Source organism: Saccostrea echinata, unplaced genomic scaffold, assembly GCF_033153115.1.
Source record: "Saccostrea echinata isolate AGI-Se365-2 ecotype Australia unplaced genomic scaffold, CSIRO_AGI_Sech_v1 ptg000012l, whole genome shotgun sequence".
In the NCBI taxonomy this organism is placed as follows: domain Eukaryota; kingdom Metazoa; phylum Mollusca; class Bivalvia; order Ostreida; family Ostreidae; genus Saccostrea; species Saccostrea echinata.
This window is the reverse complement of record NW_026889761.1, coordinates 8,937,476-8,959,281: the sequence shown is the minus strand read 5'-3', so window position 1 is coordinate 8,959,281 and position 21,806 is coordinate 8,937,476. Positions and strand designations below refer to the sequence as shown.

At 32.1% G+C, this 21,806-nt stretch overlaps 3 protein-coding genes across 3 annotated transcripts in view; all 3 read right to left on the bottom strand.

Annotated features, from left to right (window-relative positions):
* Window positions 1–21,806, bottom strand: part of LOC133185306 (radixin-like) — a 206,109-nt gene that overhangs the window by 170,588 nt on the left and 13,715 nt on the right. The window lies entirely within an intron of this gene.
* LOC133185303 (trafficking protein particle complex subunit 10-like) lies at window positions 1,576–12,945 on the bottom strand. The gene is made up of 22 exons (XM_061320434.1): window positions 12,850–12,945; window positions 12,523–12,604; window positions 12,148–12,280; window positions 11,099–11,292; window positions 10,581–10,776; window positions 9,046–9,157; window positions 8,509–8,756; window positions 7,670–7,816; window positions 7,277–7,394; window positions 7,086–7,168; window positions 6,699–6,790; window positions 6,465–6,605; window positions 6,191–6,294; window positions 5,501–5,982; window positions 5,052–5,193; window positions 4,714–4,943; window positions 4,501–4,601; window positions 4,249–4,372; window positions 3,596–3,760; window positions 2,856–3,036; window positions 2,403–2,510; window positions 1,576–2,051 (listed from the first exon to the last, which is right to left on the bottom strand). Exons 1-22 carry the CDS (start codon window positions 12,872–12,874, stop codon window positions 1,879–1,881), a joined length of 3,381 nt encoding a protein of 1,126 aa, XP_061176418.1. The 5' UTR covers window positions 12,875–12,945; the 3' UTR covers window positions 1,576–1,878.
* On the bottom strand, window positions 14,498–15,300 carry LOC133185906 (baculoviral IAP repeat-containing protein 3-like). The gene is made up of 2 exons (XM_061321198.1): window positions 14,940–15,300; window positions 14,498–14,769 (listed from the first exon to the last, which is right to left on the bottom strand). Exons 1-2 carry the CDS (start codon window positions 15,199–15,201, stop codon window positions 14,573–14,575), a joined length of 459 nt encoding a protein of 152 aa, XP_061177182.1. The 5' UTR covers window positions 15,202–15,300; the 3' UTR covers window positions 14,498–14,572.

Below are 21,806 nucleotides of genomic sequence, written 5' to 3'. Positions count from 1 at the left end.
GACAGAAGAATTTATTTCCATGTACATCCTATATTTTTCGCCGATTTGAATATGTATGAAATTTTCTTATAGGTGGAGTGAATGATTTATTTTAACCATTTCATCTACTTGAACTTTATTATAAGAAAATTAACTTCATAAGATTTATGAGCAGTTTGTATTAGTATAAAAATCATCATCATAAGCGCAAAAAAAAAAGTATGAAAAAAAATAGAAACTTTTAAGTTGTTTCTTATTGTCTTCCTGTTATTTATCGTTTTGTTCACAAATAAATGTTTTTTTAATATTCGTATTTTGTCATATATACTATGCTGTGCTGGACACAAAATGATGTGGGTAAAATGAGCTGGATTTGTTTTATCTACAAACTTTTTTCTCATGAACTTATATTTATTTACACTTACAATAAAATTTTATAAAATAAATCTGCTTTTATTATTTTTATTTATTCAAACCAATAAAGAAGTGCATTTCATTAGCAAACTCATAAAATTCCTCCCAAATAATCAATTTCAAAGCAATTCTTAAAGATGCTCTATAATTATTTCAGAAGACAAGTGAAATACTGATTAATCTTACCAAATAAAAATAAATAGAACAAAGAAATGTCATTAATCAATTTTATTGCCTAATAAGAAGCAAAATGGCATATGCATCAATAATCTAAAAAAAAACTTTTACACAACTTTAATCCCATTCTCATTATCCCACACAGAAACAAAAAAAATCAGTTTAACTGAATTGATGCCCACTGTGAAAAATACCTGAAAATATGGTCGTTCGTAAGCGAAACATGTCCAGATAAGATTGAACATTAAATAAAGTAACTTCTGGAACTTCATGGCAGGACCTTGAATGAAAATCATTCAAATTTAGGTCTAAAGCAAGAATTGAATGGCACAATATCCACATCAATAAAAAAATATAAAAGGATGTGGAATCTTTAAGCTTCCAAGTCAACCATTCAGAATAAAATTGAGCATGGGAGATGTAATGTCAAGTAAAGGAATTCCAGAGCACTGGGGTATAGGCATTGTGACAAGTATGTTGAAAACTTTGACTAGTGTTAAGAATACAATCCTGAAATCTGGAAAATATTCTTTCATCCAAAGTTAAACTCGTTAAAAATTACTTCTTATAGCAATGAAAGATATAATGAAGTACACTCAATGACAATGACATTTTCAGTTACCCCATCCCTGATAAGTTTCTTGTTGATGTCTTTCTGTAGATATTTCTTATTAACCTTGTCAGTTACTGAACAAGGAAATGTGAATTAAATATACATAACACTGCATCATTTGTTGTGATTACATAAAAAAAAATTCCTCCGTTTAGTATAAACTATAAAACCACTTGCTATACACATTTATGAAAAAAACTTTGTATATTTTTCAATAATATCATTCATTGATTTTAACAGTTTTTTTTAATAATACAATCCAATTGCATTTACTAAAAAGGTTTTCCTTTTTAAGCCAAAATAACACATAATAAAAAAACAATGCAAAATCCTTTTTTGAAAAAATGAGAATTTACACATATATTTCTGAACTCTGAATTGTTAATATATCAATATTTTCTTTCATAATTCTGGTACTTTGCTCAAGTAGTTTTTAGTTTAAAGTTGTTTAATGTCTGAAATGTTATTTATAATTACACTTCATTCTTCAATCCTTCTTCACTCAATTTCCATTCCTTGACAAATTCATTTAAGTTTATATTTTCCAATTTCCTGTTGATTCCATTGTTTAATTTGGGTGTGAATGAATATGGCCTTGATTATATATTAAGATCATCTGGCAGTGTCAACAAAAACTTTAAATTTGGCACAATTCTCAATCCAAACAAAAATACATTCCTAAAATCTATTTTGTGTCAAGAAGACTTCCCTCCTTTTGTAGAATCTGTAAAGACTTGCACCTGTTTAGAACTGCTGGCATAGTACACCTGGCCACGGGAGAACCCCTGATAAGGGTTGCTCTCCTCATCTGGGGATATATCAGTGGGCGATTCTGATTTTCTGTTGTTACCTGATGTTGTCCAAGCACCTTGAAAAATTAGAAGTTATGTATGCTAAAAATGACAATTAGAATTTGAAATTGCTGAAAACATGAGAGTTTAAAATATTTATTGCTAGTTATCATCCAGTTTATAAATTAAAGAAATTTTATATAATCACTGCAGTACAGAACTACATATGGCAAATAAAAGATAATTAAAAGTTTTGATTTTTTTTTTTTTGAATTACATAATTTTCTGAAACCATCTGGCTGTAATTATCAAAAGATAATCTGATTATTCTTTTACATATAAATAAAGGTATAATTATTATGTCCCTGAATCAATCTGTTTTTTATAAAGCCGATGTTTGTTTAACTGGTTTATCAGAAGTTAGCTACCTTTGTTAGGTCTGAACAAGGTCAGGATTGGAAAATGGAGGAGTCCTGGTTTTAATGGAATAACATTCAATGTAATTTCACTCTGTCCATCTGGAATGTCTATTAGTCCTGTGAAAAACAATAACACAATATTATATTCCAGAAGGAGTCAATTTCTATTTTATTTCGTTTTACCACTGCATCTTACATCTTGTAAAACTTAAGTCAAACACTGCTGCATTGATCAATTTTATTGGTTTACTGAGTCTCAAATAATATAAAGTAACACTCGGTCCATTGCTGACAAGAAAAGAGAGATAACTCTTACTCCTTTTTTTGCCTAATTGGTTCTTCCAAAAGCTCAACTCTTTGTGAACTTCAACGGAATTAAGGGTCAGTAAAAAAAACACAAAACTGTTTTTATAATCACCAAATTCGTGTAATAATGTACATTGTAGATATATCTAGTATTACCTGAGCTTTTGCCAGTGACTGCCCACACGTCTGGTTTATCCTCAATTTTATACAGTACAGGTGACGTATCACTACACCACTGGGATCGTGTGATCCTTATGGTTACAACTGCCAAACTGCCCACTGTACACATCTTTTTCCCTTCCTCTGGTTTCACATCCATCTTTACAGTGTACAAAGTCTACAGAAAGATATCATTGACCATATTTAGTATTGTGTAATCAACAATGATGACATATTTTTCAGAGGTCAAACTGTACCTCTGCAGCAGGCACACCTTACATGGCCACTTTTAAGGCAATAATTTTAGCGAATATATGAATTTGTTAATAACTCCATCCCTATTTGAAAGCTTAAAGAGCTCTATGTTAGGCCAACTTTGAAATAATGTTTGTTTGCCCTCTCCTGACTAAGGATGAAAAAATTGGGTAGGTAGGTAGGTAAGAAAATTTTTTTTCTCAGAAAATTTCAATTTCAATGCTAAATTTTCAAAATCTATTGTCCAGAATACATAAAAAAAAATAATTACTTCCAGGAAGTAAAAAAAAAAAATTTAGAGTCTGGCTATTTCTAGCCAGTTGGTCGGGAGAGGGCAACCAAAGAATTTTTTTAAGATGGCCTTATACACACACACACAAATTGTAAATTGGGAAGGAAATATGTATAATGTACATTTAATAAAATTGATATGTCTTTCTAAATTATGTAACTTGCTTCTCTGAATATTTATTTCTTCTTACCTGAAAGTCTGCAATGGTGAAAGCGTAGGTCAGTTTGTGAGTTTTCTCACTAATGTCCAGAGGACTACTGTAGTGGACAGTGTACAGTAACTTCACACTGTTGACCTTCGGACTGTTACACTTCAGTTGCCAGACATATGATACGGTCTGGTGACGACTAACACTCTATAAAAATCAGTTATCATATTTACATGTAATGCTCAGAGGCACCAAAATACTTTGGTCTGAATTCAGTTCAGAACTGCACAGTTTAATCTCAGATTCTAATGCAACTGTTTTGTAATCTGCATTTTGATTGGCCAATGCACTGGTGTTTAAGGCAATAAAACAAGCATTAACAATAGTAAAATATCATAATAGAATGATGCAAAAACACAAAGCTCTGTGATGTATTCATATCATAAAACTCAACGAAATAAGATGTAAGAATCAAACAAAATGCAATAATTGCATTAGAATGGGAATAATTATCTTCTCAGTTGTGACTGTTGAGCTGATTTAACAGTTGAAAACATCTGTTTTACCAGTGATGCACAAGTGTTGCTGGTGAAACTTTGTTTGCGACTGATAAAATAGCACTAACGGTCTCCAATAACAAATCAGAAGAAGTTATATTCCAATTCTTGAAGAGGATTTCTTCCATTAAAACTGACCAATTCTTGTCCTTGCTTGTTCATTGGAAGCAGTTCTATATCTGGGTTCTCACAGTGTATCACAGGGTCTGTCAACAGGAACTTCTCCTTGGTGCTGCCATCTAGTGAGATCTGGATGTATTTCCTACAAAATATTCACCATTCTAAGGACATTGCACCATAAATCATCTGAATAACGAGGACAAAATATACTACGCGTAACAGCCTCAAGACAGCTTTATTAATTAGAATTAATTAGACAGAAGTTCTCACCTGTCTCCTGCAGTAAGTATTTTATGTGTGACCCAAAATGGAGAATTTAGGGTCAAATTCATCTTCACGGGTAAAGGAAAACTATTGCACATCACTATCATCTACAAAACAAAATCGTTAATAAACCTACATGATACTTAACATGAACATTTTCAAAATTAGGATTTGTGTCATCAATTTTCCAAATCTGAGACAATTAACGTAAATTCTAACCTGAGCTTCTGATGTCATTGAATTCTCCCTCTGATGGTGAATCTGAACTTTGAACTCCTGGGGTTTACCATTCTCTGTCTCCATGACAACCAGTGTGTTGTCATCACTTTCTGTGGTGACAGTGAGGCTCTGGGAGGTCTCTAATTTGAGGGTTTCCCCCGGGGTCAGATGGAAACTCCCAGGTGAGATACTGAGAGAGGCTTGCTGCGTTATACCAGATAGAAGGTAATCTGAAATATAAAGTACCAACACTTACAAGGCTTATTTAACTCAAACTAAGAAAAACAACACTTATAATTTTTTCATTTTTTTTCTTTCTATCTCTTTTTTGCTTTTACCTCCAACAGCAGGTTTGAGTACACACACAGGCTGTATATTAGAAACACAAAAATATTCTTCAGTCTCCAAAGTCTTCAGAAAATCCAGACCCCCTATTTTAATCAACAGTTGATGGGGTTTGTGACCTCCTGCATTCTTCACCTGTAAAACAGTGGGTTCTCACATCATCTGAACACTACTACAAGACTTAACTATTGCTAAATTGTGTGGACTTGTAAATGTACTCTACAATGATACTCATAATAATTTCTCTCCATCTAAAAAAATATGTTTAGCACTGTATAAGGAATAATCAAAATGATAAATATTTCTCTGCCAAAACAATATAAAGAATCGGAATCACTAAAAAGCAAAATCAGATTCCTGATCAATTTTTTTTTTTTTCTTGAACAGCAAAATTTTCATATGAAACACAATAACAAACTGTTGTTATACGAAGTTCATATACCTGCTTAGACAAACTAAGTACATTCTTCCCTGGTTTAAGCTCCACTTCCTGCAGTACCAGAGCCTCACTAAAGTCTTCCTTAGTCTGCTGAGACTCTCTGCGGTAATTTTTACTACTATCCATCCGTCGCAACAAGTCCTGCGAGTTCACACAGACAATTCCACAAGACCCAGAATCCATGTTGGCCTTGACCTCAATTTGACTAGGAACTGGTTTTCTGATTGGGTTGAAGTTTGGCACTTGTTCTTTAAGCATACCTCCACTGTCTATTTTACATAGAAGTCTCTTCCCTGAGACATTGTGTTTAATGACAGCATGAGGGCGGACAGACAGACTGACGCTGTCGCAATGGACAGCCTCTGGAATGTCACACTGGAGGTGCAGGTCTATAGTTACAGTCTGATCACAGATAATGGAATGTTCCTGAACAACAACATCCTCCACAACAAACATTGGAGCAGCCTTTAAAACATAGTTACTCCCTACAAAAACAGAAGTTCTCATCAATTTTTTTCCTCCTTTATATACTGATTTTGACATGAATAATTAACAAGAATCAATTATTAATCTAACACAGCGTTTTTTATGAATTCGGAAATAAAAGCAGAAAATTTGATCATCAAAATGTATTACCTGAAATTACTATTTGTAAATAATTGTTAGCCATTCTTGCTTAAAAAAAGTACTGACCTGAGCATTCCTTTGCAATGCTGAAAATTTCTGTCTGAAATGTTTGACGCACATCAGTAGATAAGGTCGGACTACTCACCACCTGACAAGCTGTTTTCAAGTATGTAAGAATGTTAAGGAACTCTGACATTCTCTTTTATCTATTCTACTAAAAATTTATCGAAACATAAAAATGCATTATTCAGTCCATCCTGTAAATTTATTTTTTAGATTGATTTATGATATTCCACAAAATGTGACCAGAAGAGATACAGTTGAAAGCAATAAAGGATATTTCAGTCTGTTTCCCAACAGTTTCTGGCATTTAGCCAGCTCCAATTTCATGTCATCAGCAAGATGATGCCAGCCCTCTTGGTGGAAACTTTTCATGGCATCCATCAGGAAGTTTTCTGCCTTCTCGGGCTCCCCTTGTAGTCTGTCATACAGAAAAATATCAGATCAATTTATTATCTCAAAAATCTATCGACATTTTTTTTTCATTAAATTTTTATTTTTATTTATGACCTACATGTAAAAATCTGCTAAATCTTTTCCAATTAGACGGGCAGACCTAAACCTGCTGATGTGTTTAAAAGTTCCCATGGCAAGCTCAGATAATTCCTGCAATTTAAAAATATCAAAATAAAAAACTGTAATATCAATTCTAATTTATTCTGAGCATAGATGTTGCAAATGCAAAAATAAATTAGAAAACAGTTTTTGTACTTACATTACGAATGTGTTAAATTATTATATCATTTATATACATGTATTTGTTTATGAAACTGAAATTTAATAACTTATATACATGTAAGTCTTATCTTGTGGATTACAGTAAAGAAACATTTTAACAAAATATCAAAATTTAATCACTTTTAAAATACAATGAAATGAGACATAACAGTCCAAACTTTACCAGGTATGTTTTAGTGAAGGCGTCTTTGGATGACAAAGCTTCCCTCAGTTTTTCAGGAGGTCGTTTCTTTATGTCCTCTTTGTCTATTGGTAAACATTGTATAAACAGAATTATCTATTTATCTATCTTATTGAAGCTATTTTTTCATTTTTTTTTTTTTAGATTTTTAGATTGGAATTTTAATTAAATACCATCATCATCTTTAGTTGCCAAACCAGATATAAGATCTAGCACCAGGGTAAGTTGGTCAGAAGTTGGTTCAATGTCTGGTTCTGGTCGTAAACCACACAACTCTCCTAGGCATCTCAGCTTAAAAGTATAATACAGAGATCATAATAAACAGAACTGCATAATTATCACATAAAAAAGACTGACAGGGAAAGCAAATGGATGTCAAGCTTATCTGGTTAAGAGAAAAATGTGTTTTAATCTGCAGAAATCATGTTTTTTTTTTTTTTACCTGGCACAAATTTTTTTCAATCAAGCAATATTTGTTTGAAAGATTTAAAAACTAGAACTTGTGCCATATTGACTGAGCCTTTATTAAAATAAAGAACAAAATGACAATTTCATGTTTTCCTCACCTTCTTTCGGGCATAATCCCAGAGACTGGCTGTATATAGGGAGTAACTCTTAATGGGATCAGATCCCATGAAGTTTTCACACTTGTTGAGGATTTCTAGACAGCTCAGAAAAACCCAACAGTCAATACTGCCTACAGGCATTGTCACCTGAAACACAGTAGTAAGGACAAATAAATATGGACAGAGATTTTCATAATTACCATACATGAACGGTACACAAATACATTATTTTACATTAAAACAGACATTAATATATATTGATATTTGCTGTGTTTTTCTATTAAGCCAACTATGAAATTAATTTGAATGCCATTTTCATATATACTCATGCGTAGAAATATTATTGATGGAGAAACTTGCGATAAAGTGACATCACAATGACACTGCAGAGACACTGATAAAAATGTAAAGATACAGCTAGGGCAACAATAAATGCCAACCTTGAGTGTAATTTTATTATTTTCAAACATGTAAATATAAGGAATATTTTCTTAGTTTTGTGTGAATTATTGGTGTGTAAATCACAAAAACTTGCATCTAAGCTTATTTTTTATAGAGCACTAGTACGCTTTTAAATTATGAAATATGGGTATGTGACAAGTCTGTGTAATTTACACACCAGTAACTCAAACAAAGCCGAAAAAAATTCCTTAAATAATTCAAAATCAATATTTTTCTTTACTAATATACATTTCAAGAAGACAAAATGTCAAGTAAGATGTAACTATCCCCCTCCCCCTTGCACAAAAGCTTCACAACTTTTAATCTGAAATTAAAAAATCACACAGTAGCTCTGTGCATTTCCTTTTCCATCAAATGTACAGAGTGCTTTAAATCACCTTTAACTTGTGGATTTCCTGTACAGTATTATGTAAGAACTCCATGGCTCGTTTAGGAATATCTAGAGGTTTATCCAAAAGGAAGAGCAGGGCACACTGCCTAGAGAACAGATAGCTCCTGAAGTCCAGCAGGTTGTCTTTATTATCCTTAATTAAATCTCGAATGTCACGGTTGATTGGTTTTCTAAGTGACAATCCAGACCATTTTGTGCATTCAGCTGTGTACTTCAACATCCAATTCACTGGATCTGTCATTTAGACATTATTATTATTATTAATCTTATCTTAGCAACATTCAAATCATCAACAAAACAGTATAATATATGAAATAAGTATTCTGATGCTTTTATTTATAAGTTTTTCAAAAAAAACTTTCAATAAGATGCAAATCTTGCAAAAAAGGTGTGGACATTTTTTAGCACACACAAAAAACCCCCATAAAATATGTTATACAGAGAATGCATGTTTCCATTACAATCTAACAAGTAATCATGATTACTATTGACTTTGTTTTGCCTAGTGGTAACTATAACTTACTTCCTGCAGCATAGAAAAGGATGTACTGAGTAAACAGAGCATCTAATTCATCATACTGTATCAGGGCATCCTCAAATAGGCCTAGCATCTCATACATGAAGGCCAGCTCCTCCTGTAATACAAATATCAAACACATTTATATCATATCAGGGCATCCTCAAACAGGCTTAGCATCTCATACATGAAGGCCAGCTCCTCCTTTAATACAAATATCAAACACATTTATATCATATCAGGGCATCCTCAAACAGGCTTAGCATCTCATACATGAAGGCCAGCTCCTCCTTTAATACAAATAACAAACACATTTATATCATATCAGGGCATCCTCAAACAGGCCTAGCATCTCATACATGAAGGCTAGTTCTTCCTGAAATAGAATTAATAAATACATTTATTATACCTCCATTAAGAATACTCAAATTTGATTGGCTTGTTAGAAGGCTTTTAAACTCAATTATGACTCCAAAAAGTACCATTTACAGCAATAACCTAGGAATCATTGCACGTGGGGTATAATGACCCGGTCATTATAAATAATGACTGCTAAAAATGACCTGTTAATCTAAATTCCATTCAAATTTAAAAATGAATGCATACAGTAATGACTGTTCATTACAAAAAATGCCGTTATAAAAATATGTATAGTCTTTTTATGATACGAAATATGATTGTCCTTCAGATGCGTCATAAAATTTATCGTTTTCATTGAAACTTTTGTTACGATGTCAAATTCAACGAATGCAGACTCAGTCTTGGCTCTTTTGTACAGTAAAAGTCTGCACCAGATTTTCATTGTACTTGGAAATGGTATTTGTGGATTTATAAAAATGCATGTTACTGACAATCACAGAGTGTTTTAATAAATGGGCAGTGCAAAAACTTACAAGACTTGCAGGCGAAAAGTAAACAACTTCACAAGAGAATCCCGATCCCGATGAAACACTGATAATAACAGTTTGTAGGTCTAATACACAATTGATTATTTTAGTAATTAAGCCTACAAAAATTGTCTTAACTTATATCGGTATAATAAAACAATTGATTACCCTTTATTAGTTCAACATGGTGAAATAAGGACCCTTGACCTGGCCCACTCGCTGACCTGACCTGACCTCGGCCACTAAGCGGCCTCTGTCAGGTCAGGTCACCTCATGGGCCAGGTCTCGGGTCCTTATTTCTCCATGTTGACCTCATAAGGGGTAATTAATTGTATAATATAGTTATTATTTACTGTATTAGTAAAATTAGTACCCAAACAAGCTGAGAATCTCTATCACACATATGAATGCAACCACTCCTGAGATCCCTACCACAGAAAAATATATTTACTTAATCAGCACGAATAATATCTCAGTCTCATGCAAAGCCCCTTGTTACTACATGTATTATCAATTATCAACGCACTTCACTAAACAAAATATAGACATTGAGTTTTAGCTACATTTAGAGAAAACCTGCAGGCAAAGACTTGATAGATAAATTGTCTATGTACATTATTTATGGTTGCAGCTCACATTAACTCTCTGACATACCTGAACAAGGAAAAAGTTGTTGAATTTCCATCCTGGTTCATTTCTTTTCTCGCGTAGACTTCTCATTCCATCCTCATACTTGTTGAGATGTCTGTTGAAGGCTTGAAGTAACAGTGAGCGAAGTCGCTGAAGCAAAACCTGCCAAGATTCGTTCATCCGTTGATCCTGTTTCAGAGGCTCTGTGACTGCCACACATCTGTGGGGGGATTAATTGTAGAGAATGCTTTATGTAGATCTTATTGAATACTTCTCATTTTAAAAGCATTTTCACATACAAAGTGCTTTCTTTTTAGAAGACTGGTATGCTCTAGATGGACTTACAAACTATGAATCAACTTAAATATATGTATAAATACGAAACGAGAAAAACATATTATCTACATATTCTGAAAATTTCTGAATACGGTATCAAAATAATTGAGAATTATAAGTTTCAGTCCAAATGAATTCAACAGGCTACAACACTGAAATCTTCGTAACTAAAATTTACTCCATATACATCAGCAATAAGTACAAACCTTTCAGGCTGCTTGTTACAGAAATCACTTCTGATTTTATCATATACTGAAGACCTTGGCAACAGTTTGGACTTTAGTTTACTTTCATCTGTGACAACAACCACTATCAACCAATCAGGAATGTTCTTTCTCTTTAGTGCAGATGTCCATTCCACAAGTTCCTCACGTATAGTTTGTTTATAAGTATCCAAATCCTGGAAAAATTTTAAAATGATATATAAATAAAAATACAATTATTACAAAAATACAGTGAGAGTATAGAGCAGATAAATATCACGTATTTATCTTAATTCAAGAAATAAGATTAGAAAGAAGATAAAAGAAAGTGATAATTATGATATATTAATGATTAAATAATGTATCTAGATGTAGGGCTGCGCAATAACATTGATATTCCGCTATATTGCGATTCGTTAACAAAACATATTGTATTGCGATACGTTTTTTGAGTACCGGTATATCCGCAAAATGCCTGGGCTTGAGATTTCTAAAGTAAAATATGAAATTTAAGATGCCAGAAACGGTTTCAATTATGCCAAACAATAAGGCTACTGTTGTATGGTTGTATTTTGTTGCAGAACTGAAGTGAAATCGAAAAGAACTTTTTTATAATACACATGTAGTTTTATTCACTCTTATTAGAAATGAAGGTTAATAAAATAAGAACTTTTTTATAATACACATGTAGTTTTATTCACTCTGATTAGAAATGAAGGTTAATAAAATAAGAAAAGAGCATTTTAATTGTTATCAAAAATATTGCAAAATATATTGCAATACAGTAAAAAAATATGTAAAATATCGCAATATATCGCAATACGAAATTCCCAGCTCTATCTAGATGTAACATCAACACAAATTAATTAATAATTACTCTATACTAGAAACTCATATATTGTCTATAAGAACAATTTTATAAAATCTATGAAAAAAAAAAGAATGTAATCTATACTCTTTACAAATATTCAAAGAATAAAACCATTGTTCAAGATGTGAATAATTAGGTTTACATTCTCAGACCAGTTACATTAAACACATTGATGGCTTACACAGGAAGTCCAGAAGATATGGAAGTATGGTCGACTGACAAGTGTTTTGTCTGTCTCTGTTGGTAAAATGTCCTCATCATATGGAACAAAACTGGCCTCTAGGTACACAGTCTTTGGAGCACGACTGTAAGACCTGTGAAAAAACACTACAGTCTGAAGCTAAACATATTTATAACAGATTTGTTTGATAAGCATTTAAGCTGACATATGAATATGATACATGTAATGATGTATATGCCTTTCTCATGTTTCTGTTTCATTCAAAGTCTCTACATGACTGCAGTCTGATTAAAATTAGATAATTTTATTACAACGAGTAAAAGGCTTTGAAATAAGAGTGCATGACAGTGTATAAGTTGCTGGCATTACACAAACCTTCTCCATTCTGTCGCCTCCGATGGAAGTCCCTGTAACAGTGTGGGATGGAGAGACGAGAATAAAGACTGATCTCCGTGACCTGAAATATGTCTAGATTTGAAGCACTTGTGTTTTTGAAGTTGTATGCAATATAATCTTCTCTGAAAGACTTAATGTTAGCAGCATAACAGTGTTTATTCTTAAACAATACACCCCAATGTGTATAATCCTGGCTAGAACATATGTAGTGCCCTACTGCTTAACAGTTAGGCCAGTCAGAAAAACGATTGCCCGAGAGTGATGGAGAAATTTGCATCGTTGTGAAATAAAAAATATAATACTTACATGTTACGATTGGTTTTGTTTCCATAATACATTTGTAAAGTCAAGTTTATAAACTTGACATGACAATAATGATTTACGGAACAGTCACCTGCATCTGTTTTGTTGTCAGGATAAATAGAATGTCGAACCCGATGGATATACCATTCAAAAGGGGCGTATCTAGGCCTACACCTTCTTTTATTGAAAAATAACAGTTAGACCATAGGAGATCCAATGCTTGTATGGAAAGTAATTAATCTACCAAATTCGCAGAATATCCTTAATAAAATTGTTGGATATGAACCACCAAAAGGAAAAAAAAATGGAAATGCAAAATATTCTGCTATTCAATTTTAACAAAATTATAAAAGTTATAGACTTTGTATTGATAGCTTTACATAAAATATTGGTGTAAAATCTTACTTGTGATGACTGGCTTTGTCTCCATTTTACACAAAAGTCATTCGAGTATCTAAAACGTGTGCAAATAATCTCTCAACCGATAAGCGAATATACCAATTGATGCTCAATTTTATCGCTAGTCAAATTACTGACCATCGAATTACTTACTGATCCATGTTTTCAAACAATATAATGCCTCTCTTCAAATTCTTGTGCACAAAACTTGTAAGTTCAACGATGTAAGAGAGGGTGAATATATATATAGCAACGTGCTCTGTTTTATTTACACACGAAAATCTACCGGCATAAAATACACTTAAAAGGAATGGAAACACTAATACATGATTGAATTAAGTTAATCTTCAGTTTTCCTTATAATTCCATTTCCTACAGCAATTTTCCAATGAAAGGCAAGAAGTTTAATATACAAGAAGTACTGGCGGATCCAGGAATCTTGAAAACGGGGGGGGGGGGGGAGGGGGGGACCAGTTTTGGGTCGAGGTAGGGGCCCAAAAGCCACACCAAAAAAAAAAAAGATTTATTAAATCTTATGTATATTTTGGACACAAAAGGGGCGGATCCCCTGTCCCCTCTAAATCCGCCAGTGTGAAGGGACCTCATCTAAGCACAGCTAGCTTACTGAGGGAGTTATAGGAAGGTATGATGAAAAAGTAATTATAATGTATGACTGTGAGTCATGTACTCCCAATATATGTAATGTGATTTGATCAGTGAAATTAGCAAAGAGGTTGAAAAGAATTTAAAAAAAATTGACAAGGCAAAAGAATTTAAAAATGTGCGTAATGTTCTCCTCACCAGTTTGTTTTCTGCTAGAAAATCGTTTTGAATAAATTGCTTGTCAAAAGCAAAAACAAAAAATCAAGAAGAGCTGGGGGTGGGGTGGGATGCACAGAATGCATCACATTTTTTCATAAACTAATGAAGACTATTTTAGAACATTTATTTTCATTTTCTCATTACATTTATAATTTAGTTATAAGCATTTCTTTCAGAAATAGTTGATATTCATAAAGAAGAATTTATATGCACTACAAAATCTAGATGTCAGATGTAAAAAAAAAAATGCAAATGTATAAATTAGAACCAAAATTCTGTAACATACAAAAATTCATATCACTAAATCCTGTTTTTAAGAGCTTTCCCATGGTATAACATCTGTGACTATGGACGATGCTTATATGTACTACAGAAAGGTTCCATACAAACCTACAAAACATAATAATCTCTCACAAATACTACACTTGACGACATAAGTTACGCCATAGTAGTTTACTAATTATCAGCAGATTTGTACATGTATACGTATTCAGGTAAGTGCTCATCATGACAGGTAAGCTTTTACGGTGCCTTTTATTTTCTGTCTGCAGAGTGGACATTTCTTTACGGATTTCGAGCAGGTAAAACACGTGACAATATGACCGCATGGCATAAAGACGATGTTGACGTTTGCATCCATACAGACCTTACAGAGCGTTAGATCTTGAAGTTTTTGAACCTCACATTGTATTGAGTGATAATCTACAATTACAAATACATGAAATATATGATAAAATTTGGAAAAAAATGTTTTTGAGTATTAAAGAAACTCTTAACCATCATGCAAGACTACTTGTTAAAACAATATATTTGATGCACCAATCAACTCAAATTGTCTTTTACTTTTTATTTGCTTAACAGTATACATGTACCTGATGTTTCTGTACTATGATGCTCTTTCACAAACTTCTTATCTGGATCGTTTGAAGACTCCTGATCATCCCTTTGTGACGTTTCTGTACTCGATGCTGATGTTGAATTCCGTGACACCCGTTCAAATTGACCATGAGATGTCTTGGAGGAAATTCCAGATGAGTTTGTTTCCCTGGAGTCTGCTCCTCTTTGTTGACTCTGTCTGCTTGTGTCGGTTTTGTGGGCATTGCTTTTTGGGTCTGGAGAATGATATAAAGCCATTGCATTTCTTTGATAATGTTTTGCAGGTTCTTGTATCGCAGATAAACTTTGACTTCCTAGTGTCTGTGGTTCAGCATTATTTTTGTTGGGTACACTTAGTTGTATCTGAGAATGGGATTCTTCTTCGTTATTCAGTATGATGTTAACAATTTGAATGGACGAGGGTCTGGCGTCATTGGAAAATGTCTGCCAAATTCCTATGGCAGACTTGATTATATCTACTGAATATCCCATCTCTAAAACAGCCAGTATTTCTGTGGAGGAAATTAGTTCTTCCGTTGATGCTGGACTATCATTTTTCAGACAGGTGACATCTAAGTTTTCCTCAACCTCCGTTTGAATATTTTCAGATGCTGCCTCCAATGACTTTGCAACTGTCTGGTAGCTCTAGAAATGCGATGAAATTCCTTTAGAATGCTAGAATACAGTGACTTTTTAATCTATTGAGTATTTAATTTAAATAGAGAAACGCGAAACAATGTATTTTTGCGTACTTAAACAAGATATTTATGCTAGTACAAGCAATGATAATGTCAGGCTGTCTCAATATTATGGACCTAAATATGTTACCCATAAAACAAAATAGAGGAGTATAACGTTTAACTATTAACTCTATAGTCTCTTTCATGTTATACACTCAGTATACTAGTATATACTTGTAATAAACCTGTAAGACGTTATTACGTCCGTCTTTTTATGTAAGTTCGATGGAGAAGGTTACCACACAAATTTAAATTTGTTTTTCTTCCTTAGCTAAAGTTGCAGTGTTTGGGTTAATTGCATAAAAACCAGTCCTCATAGCAAAAAGATAAATTAATTCAGTATGACAACATGGACAATTCTAACGGTATGTAGAATTAATGAAAACAAGGAGCAAAACTTCGTTTATAGATATGAATTCGAGTTTAAATAGAACATAATACAGATGTCTTGATACACAAAAAGGGTGTCACATTTGGACATTCAAGGTCTCTCAGTCATTAATATTCTTGAAATCTGTAGTCAGCAACATGCCCGTGTAATACATGATGTCTCAATGATTGTACCAAACTTCACTGCGATTTTTTTCAAATAACACCTTATTTGTAATTTAACAACATTGTCAAAACTATCCAAAATTAAAAACACTTGAACTCTTAACATATCCTATGGCTTAAAAATAAGAGTTTAGGAGTAAATGAATAGGGGCCAACATGAATACAGAATTAGTTTTTGAAAGTTTTATTATGTATTTTTAATTACAATATAACACATTGAATAAAAAAATAAGATAAATATTTCTAACACACCGAGATGGCCTTAACAGTATTTTCAGATTTCGTTTTGAGGTGACGCTTGAGATATTCACAGTCTGGAAACCACTTCCGGTGTTCCACCCACGGATCTTCTCCCTCCCTCCACTCTCCGAGGGTCCCTCCGCAACAGAAACACCTCACATGGTCACTGTAACCTGTCATTATAGAGACATGGTCATTGAGATTTTTATCACGTAATATACATTGTAAATGGATCTATACAAGTTAAAGTGATTAAATCGTAATTTTGATAAGTTCAGATAACCAAAAATAAAAAGACCTTTCTATATGTTTTTAATACTTTATATAAAGATAGGAATTTTCTGTTAATTACACAGTTTAAACCAATCGCGTATCAAAGATATCAAAAATTTAAAACAATAACCGATTTATTTACCGACTCCAGATTTAAATAACAAAGTTTTAAGTCAATTTATCTCTAGAAACAAGGTTACTCAAGTTCAAAACCGGTGAAAATTTTAATTTGAACGTAAATAACATATACTATATATACCTACACTCAATCTCATATTATTATTTTTTTTTAGCTCAGATACGCCATATATAGCTTTAAGTGTTGAAAAAAATGGAATAATGATTTAGGAGATGTAACTTATAATTTGTCCTATTTGCCTTATTTGAAGGAATTCACTTTCTTAAAAAACTAAATTTTTGATCAATATTTACAAAATAAGTTGATAAATGAAAAAATATATATTATTTGGTTATATTTATATGTGCACAAGTTTTTTATTTGCCTGATACGTATTATATTTGTTATAAATGAAAAAAATATCGCTTCTACCTGAAAAAGCGTAATTTTTCCATAAATGAAAAGAATAGTTTATATGTTTATTTTGAAATCATGTTCATTTCATTTGTCATTTCATACAATTATATATATATATATATATATATATATATATATATATATATATATATATATATATATATATATATATATATATATATATATTCAACTCGTCTTTTTAATCTATGTGAGTAAGGTAAAATTAATCTTTGTTAAAGCGATAAAATATTGGTGTCGTACGCTGTGTGCGAAACAGATGGGAAAAATAAATGGAGGCAACTTCTAATTTACTCATTTACTCCATTTTAAATTGAAATTGCTCTTTTCTCTTTTTCATTTCTTTTTTATCGATGTTTGTTTCTCTTGCTACTGGAATGGTCTGGTTTCCATATAGAACAAATAAAGACAAAACTAAACTTGTGCACACAATTAAGCATACACCCCCTTAAATTAGGAAATCCTGAATTACTAGTATATATTTTATGGATTTAGCATCTTCGGGGTGGGGGGGGGGGGTTAAATTCTTTTCTTTTTAAACCCAGACAGGCTACCAATAGATAAGTTAATGTTACAGGGATTTCAACATTTTCGTTTAACGTCAGAATTTGACAAATTCTAAGGACGTTTTAATTGACCTTGTTAGCAAATATAATCTATAACTAGTGATGGGAAATCGGAAAAAATCATAATCGATTATCGGTAATAATCGGCTGCACATAATCGATTATAATCGAATTTTTAAGTTAAATGAAATAGAAGAATTAAAACTTATTCAGATTTTAGTTCAAATTTTCACCGAAAAAAATCATTTAATTAATTATATTCATAAATGTTTATTGATTTTTCCTTTAATAAAGTGAAAAATAGGATTTATTTACCTAAAATATATATATATATATATATTGAATGTGAATTTGCTTTAAAAAAAAAAAACTCATTAAAAATATTGAATGGAAATATTACTGATATTAGTCCCACCTTGCATTACATGTATTCATTTCTTGGAATTACAAGTTTAAAAAGTAGTTATCCAGAATGTGGACTTGTATTCCATATTATAATAACGTTTACAGATCGTCTGTACTATTATATTTTCCTGTGTATAGTAAAATCTCTTAATATTGTCCGTTTTTCTGTTATTAGTCTGACCCTATATTCAATCATGACGGTAAATATCAACATGGCATGGATACCTTCGATATTTTAAACATTCAGCACTATACTTTAAGACTCTTTGCATATGGATTTGGTAATAAAATTAAAGTATTACAAAATTATTTTTTTGTCAGCGATGTCGGCGACATTTATTTTGTAATCGATTAGTAGCATCGAAGAGCTTCCAACGACCGACAATCGATCGTCGGCGACAATCGGCCCATTACTATCTATAACTGGGTCGTATTTTGAATGAAATATTTTATACCAATTGTTAGGCCTTTGTTTTATATTAAATTTGACTACGGGATTTTCCTGATCAATTGATAGGGCTCACGGCGGATGTGACCTGTCGACAAGAGATGCTTACTCCTCCTAGGCACCCGATCCCACCTCCGGAATTTATTCCGGGATTCTGTGTTTTATGCCCTAATCAGAGTTTTGTATTGTTGTCGTTTTTTTTCTGAGATCGATCACTGCTCGTTCTCTACATGTTTGTATTCATATCATCTCTAAATTACAGGATACTATTTATATTTATTATCTATGTAAATAGAGATTCTGTAGTTTGTAGTAATCTAAAGAAGATATGCTATCTGCACGTCAAAATCTTCAGAGTAATAAAAAAGTTACTATTTTCATTCACACAGTTTATAAACAACATAGGATGTCGTGTAATTTGAGTATAATACTTAACTGATTTTATAAAGAATTTCCTAATGAAAAAAAAAATCTTTCATTGTTTTTTCACCTGCGCACAGCTATATTTATATCCAACTCTTAGACTCTGAATGTATTAATAATTTTTTTTAAATGGTCTTCCAAAAATTAAAAACAATTTTAAAAATCACGTTTTCTTGGTTTTCATTTACATGTATATATCATGCAATTTTGAGTTTTTATTATTTATTTCTAGCGTTGAATTTTTCATGGTGTGTCTAATGACATTGTTACTCTCATTCAAGAAAGATTTTTTTAAAAAAAAAAAAAGCATCCCCACTGAACCTTTACAGAGTAGATCATCAAATCTTTTCTACAGAAATACGTTATATATTTTTCTCAAAATTAGATTTATGATTTTTTTTGAAGGGAAAAATTAGAATGATATATACTTGTGTATGCTTTGTTGGTGATCTGCAACTGAATATTCTCTCTCTCTCTTAAAAAAAAGTTTTCAATTTGTAAATTGCTATTGTAGAAGGTTATAATGATAAAGTCAACATGCAAGAGAACATAACATAACTTTTTAACTGAGCAAACTAACATGTCTAGGATCGAGACCAAATATTTACAATCTATTTTCAATTGTTAAAATCTTATAAAGACAAAAATACCACATAGAAGTCCGATAACCTTCTCATAGGTAAGCAGTGCAAGTAACCGGATGACATATGATGATTTTCATATAAATAATGCGAAATAGTTATTTCCGTTAAATGTTGAGAATTTGAACAGAGATGTAATAGTTTTCTTCTTTTTACATATTTTTTTGGTGCATTTACTTGGAAAAAAAATCAAATATAATACATTTTTTTTAAAATACCCCCTTTTGCTGACCTTTTCTAAAAACTGTTTACCTGTATAGAAAAATCCAGCTTTTGCTATATTTACACAGTACACTGTCAAAATTTTAGGTGCCTCTTTGAAACTTTGAATTCGACCGTCAAGATTTCTGTACGACGGAAATTTTACTTTCTTAATGTACTCAGCAGGTACAATCATTTCATTCGTAGTCTTAGTTATGCTTTTTTGCATTTTATTGGAATTTGAAACATCATCCATTTTATCATGTTCAGTTTTTATAACATTGCTTGCTTGTGCAAACACGCAACTTGGTGCCACCATTTTGTGCTGTTTCACCAAATCTTGAACGTTCCTCCAGTCAGAAAATACCTTTGCACAGCCTGTACATTTTAATGCATCATTGTACCCTAAGTAAATACATCCCATTTTCACCAAATCACATACAAACACATTCTTATCGTTTGCATAATTTGAAAATGTTGCAAGGTTTTGAAGTTTCTTGTCTTCCATGTTTCTCCAAAGTGAAACTTTGCAACGCCTACGGGTTATACTCTCTGTTTACGGCTATATTTAGATATGGGGATTTACAAAACTCAATTTTATCTGATAGTTGTTTCTTTCCACGTGTGTGTGCATGCATGTAGTGGATTATTTTACAACAATGCAACTTTCATTTAAGTTAACAGTGAAAAATTCAGCTAAAATCTTTCTTCCTCGCTTGTAAATATCACGTTTCTTTTCAAGCCAGTTTCTTTTAATTCGCTGCAAAGACTTTTGAAAAAGAAATTAAATGACCCCCCCCCCTTTTTTTTTCTTAAAAAAAGCAGAACTAATCTCTTTACATTCTGTTGTCCATGCCTTTTAAGTTTGAATTTTCCTTTGTATTAATCATATGCAATTGTATTGACATTTTACCATGGAGTTTGCACCATAAAAAAATATCATCATCAATAGCAATTGTACATGTAGAATTTATCATTATTAATTAATATAGAATTTAAAAAAACACTTCATTCCAAAGAAGAGCAAACTATCAAGACAGCAATGAAAAAATATTATTTCACTATTTTTGTTTTTGGAATTTTTTAAACTAAGCATTTGAAACAATCTAGAATGAAACTAGTAAACTAATTGTTCAGAGAACAATTAGAGGCCTTTCCACCTTTTTAAGTGTTTCCGTGTCATCTGAGCTGAAAAAAAAAGAAGAAAAATGCAAAAAATGAAAAAAAAAAAAAAAAAAAAAAAAAAAAAATGCTCCTCCAGCTGGGCTCGAACTCAAAACCCTTGAATTGAAAGGCAGGTGCGCTAACCATTCGGCCACGCATTCCGATAACATACATCAGTTAATTGTTTAAGACTATAGAAGAAATGCAAGCGTATTTTTAGAATCGGTAGGAGAAGAAAGAAGTTCCGTAAAAGGAAATAGTTCCTGAACTTGCAAGCAGTATATAAAATAACAAGGGACGGGCTGCGTGAGAAAATGTTAACACTGTTCCCTAATGAAAATGTATTAATGGACTGTAGCCCGATTCATCGATATTGTGAGCATGCTGAATTTTTTGTAAATAGCTTTGTTGTAAGCTGAAAAGATCGGGTTCGGATTTTAACATTTCTGACTGAATATCCTGAAATAAATATGAAACATTTAAATAAGCATTTCTTTGGGTTAAATTAAATATGTGTATCACAAATTAAACTCCCAACATGCATTTTTAGAAGGGAAAGACGACAATGAAAGCGAGAATTGTTTTAAATCTACCGAAAATCGCTATTTCTGGAAACTGATTAATTCTAAATAAAAATCAAATAAATTCCAAATG

Excerpts from the sequence above, each read along its gene's own strand:
- LOC133185906 (XM_061321198.1), bottom strand. The coding sequence starts at position 15,201 with ATGGCTTTATATCATTCTCCAGACCCAAAAAGCAATGCCCACAAAACC. Across the intron at positions 14,770-14,939 it reads TCATAGTACAGAAACATCAG|ATTATCACTCAATACAATGT; the intron begins GTACATGTATAC and ends TTGTAATTGTAG.
- LOC133185303 (XM_061320434.1), bottom strand. The coding sequence starts at position 12,874 with ATGGAAACAAAACCAATCGTAACAT. Across the intron at positions 12,605-12,849 it reads AACAAAACCAATCGTAACAT|GTCACGGAGATCAGTCTTTA; the intron begins GTAAGTATTATA and ends GACATATTTCAG. Across the intron at positions 10,777-11,098 it reads TGTAACAAGCAGCCTGAAAG|ATGTGTGGCAGTCACAGAGC; the intron begins GTTTGTACTTAT and ends ATCCCCCCACAG.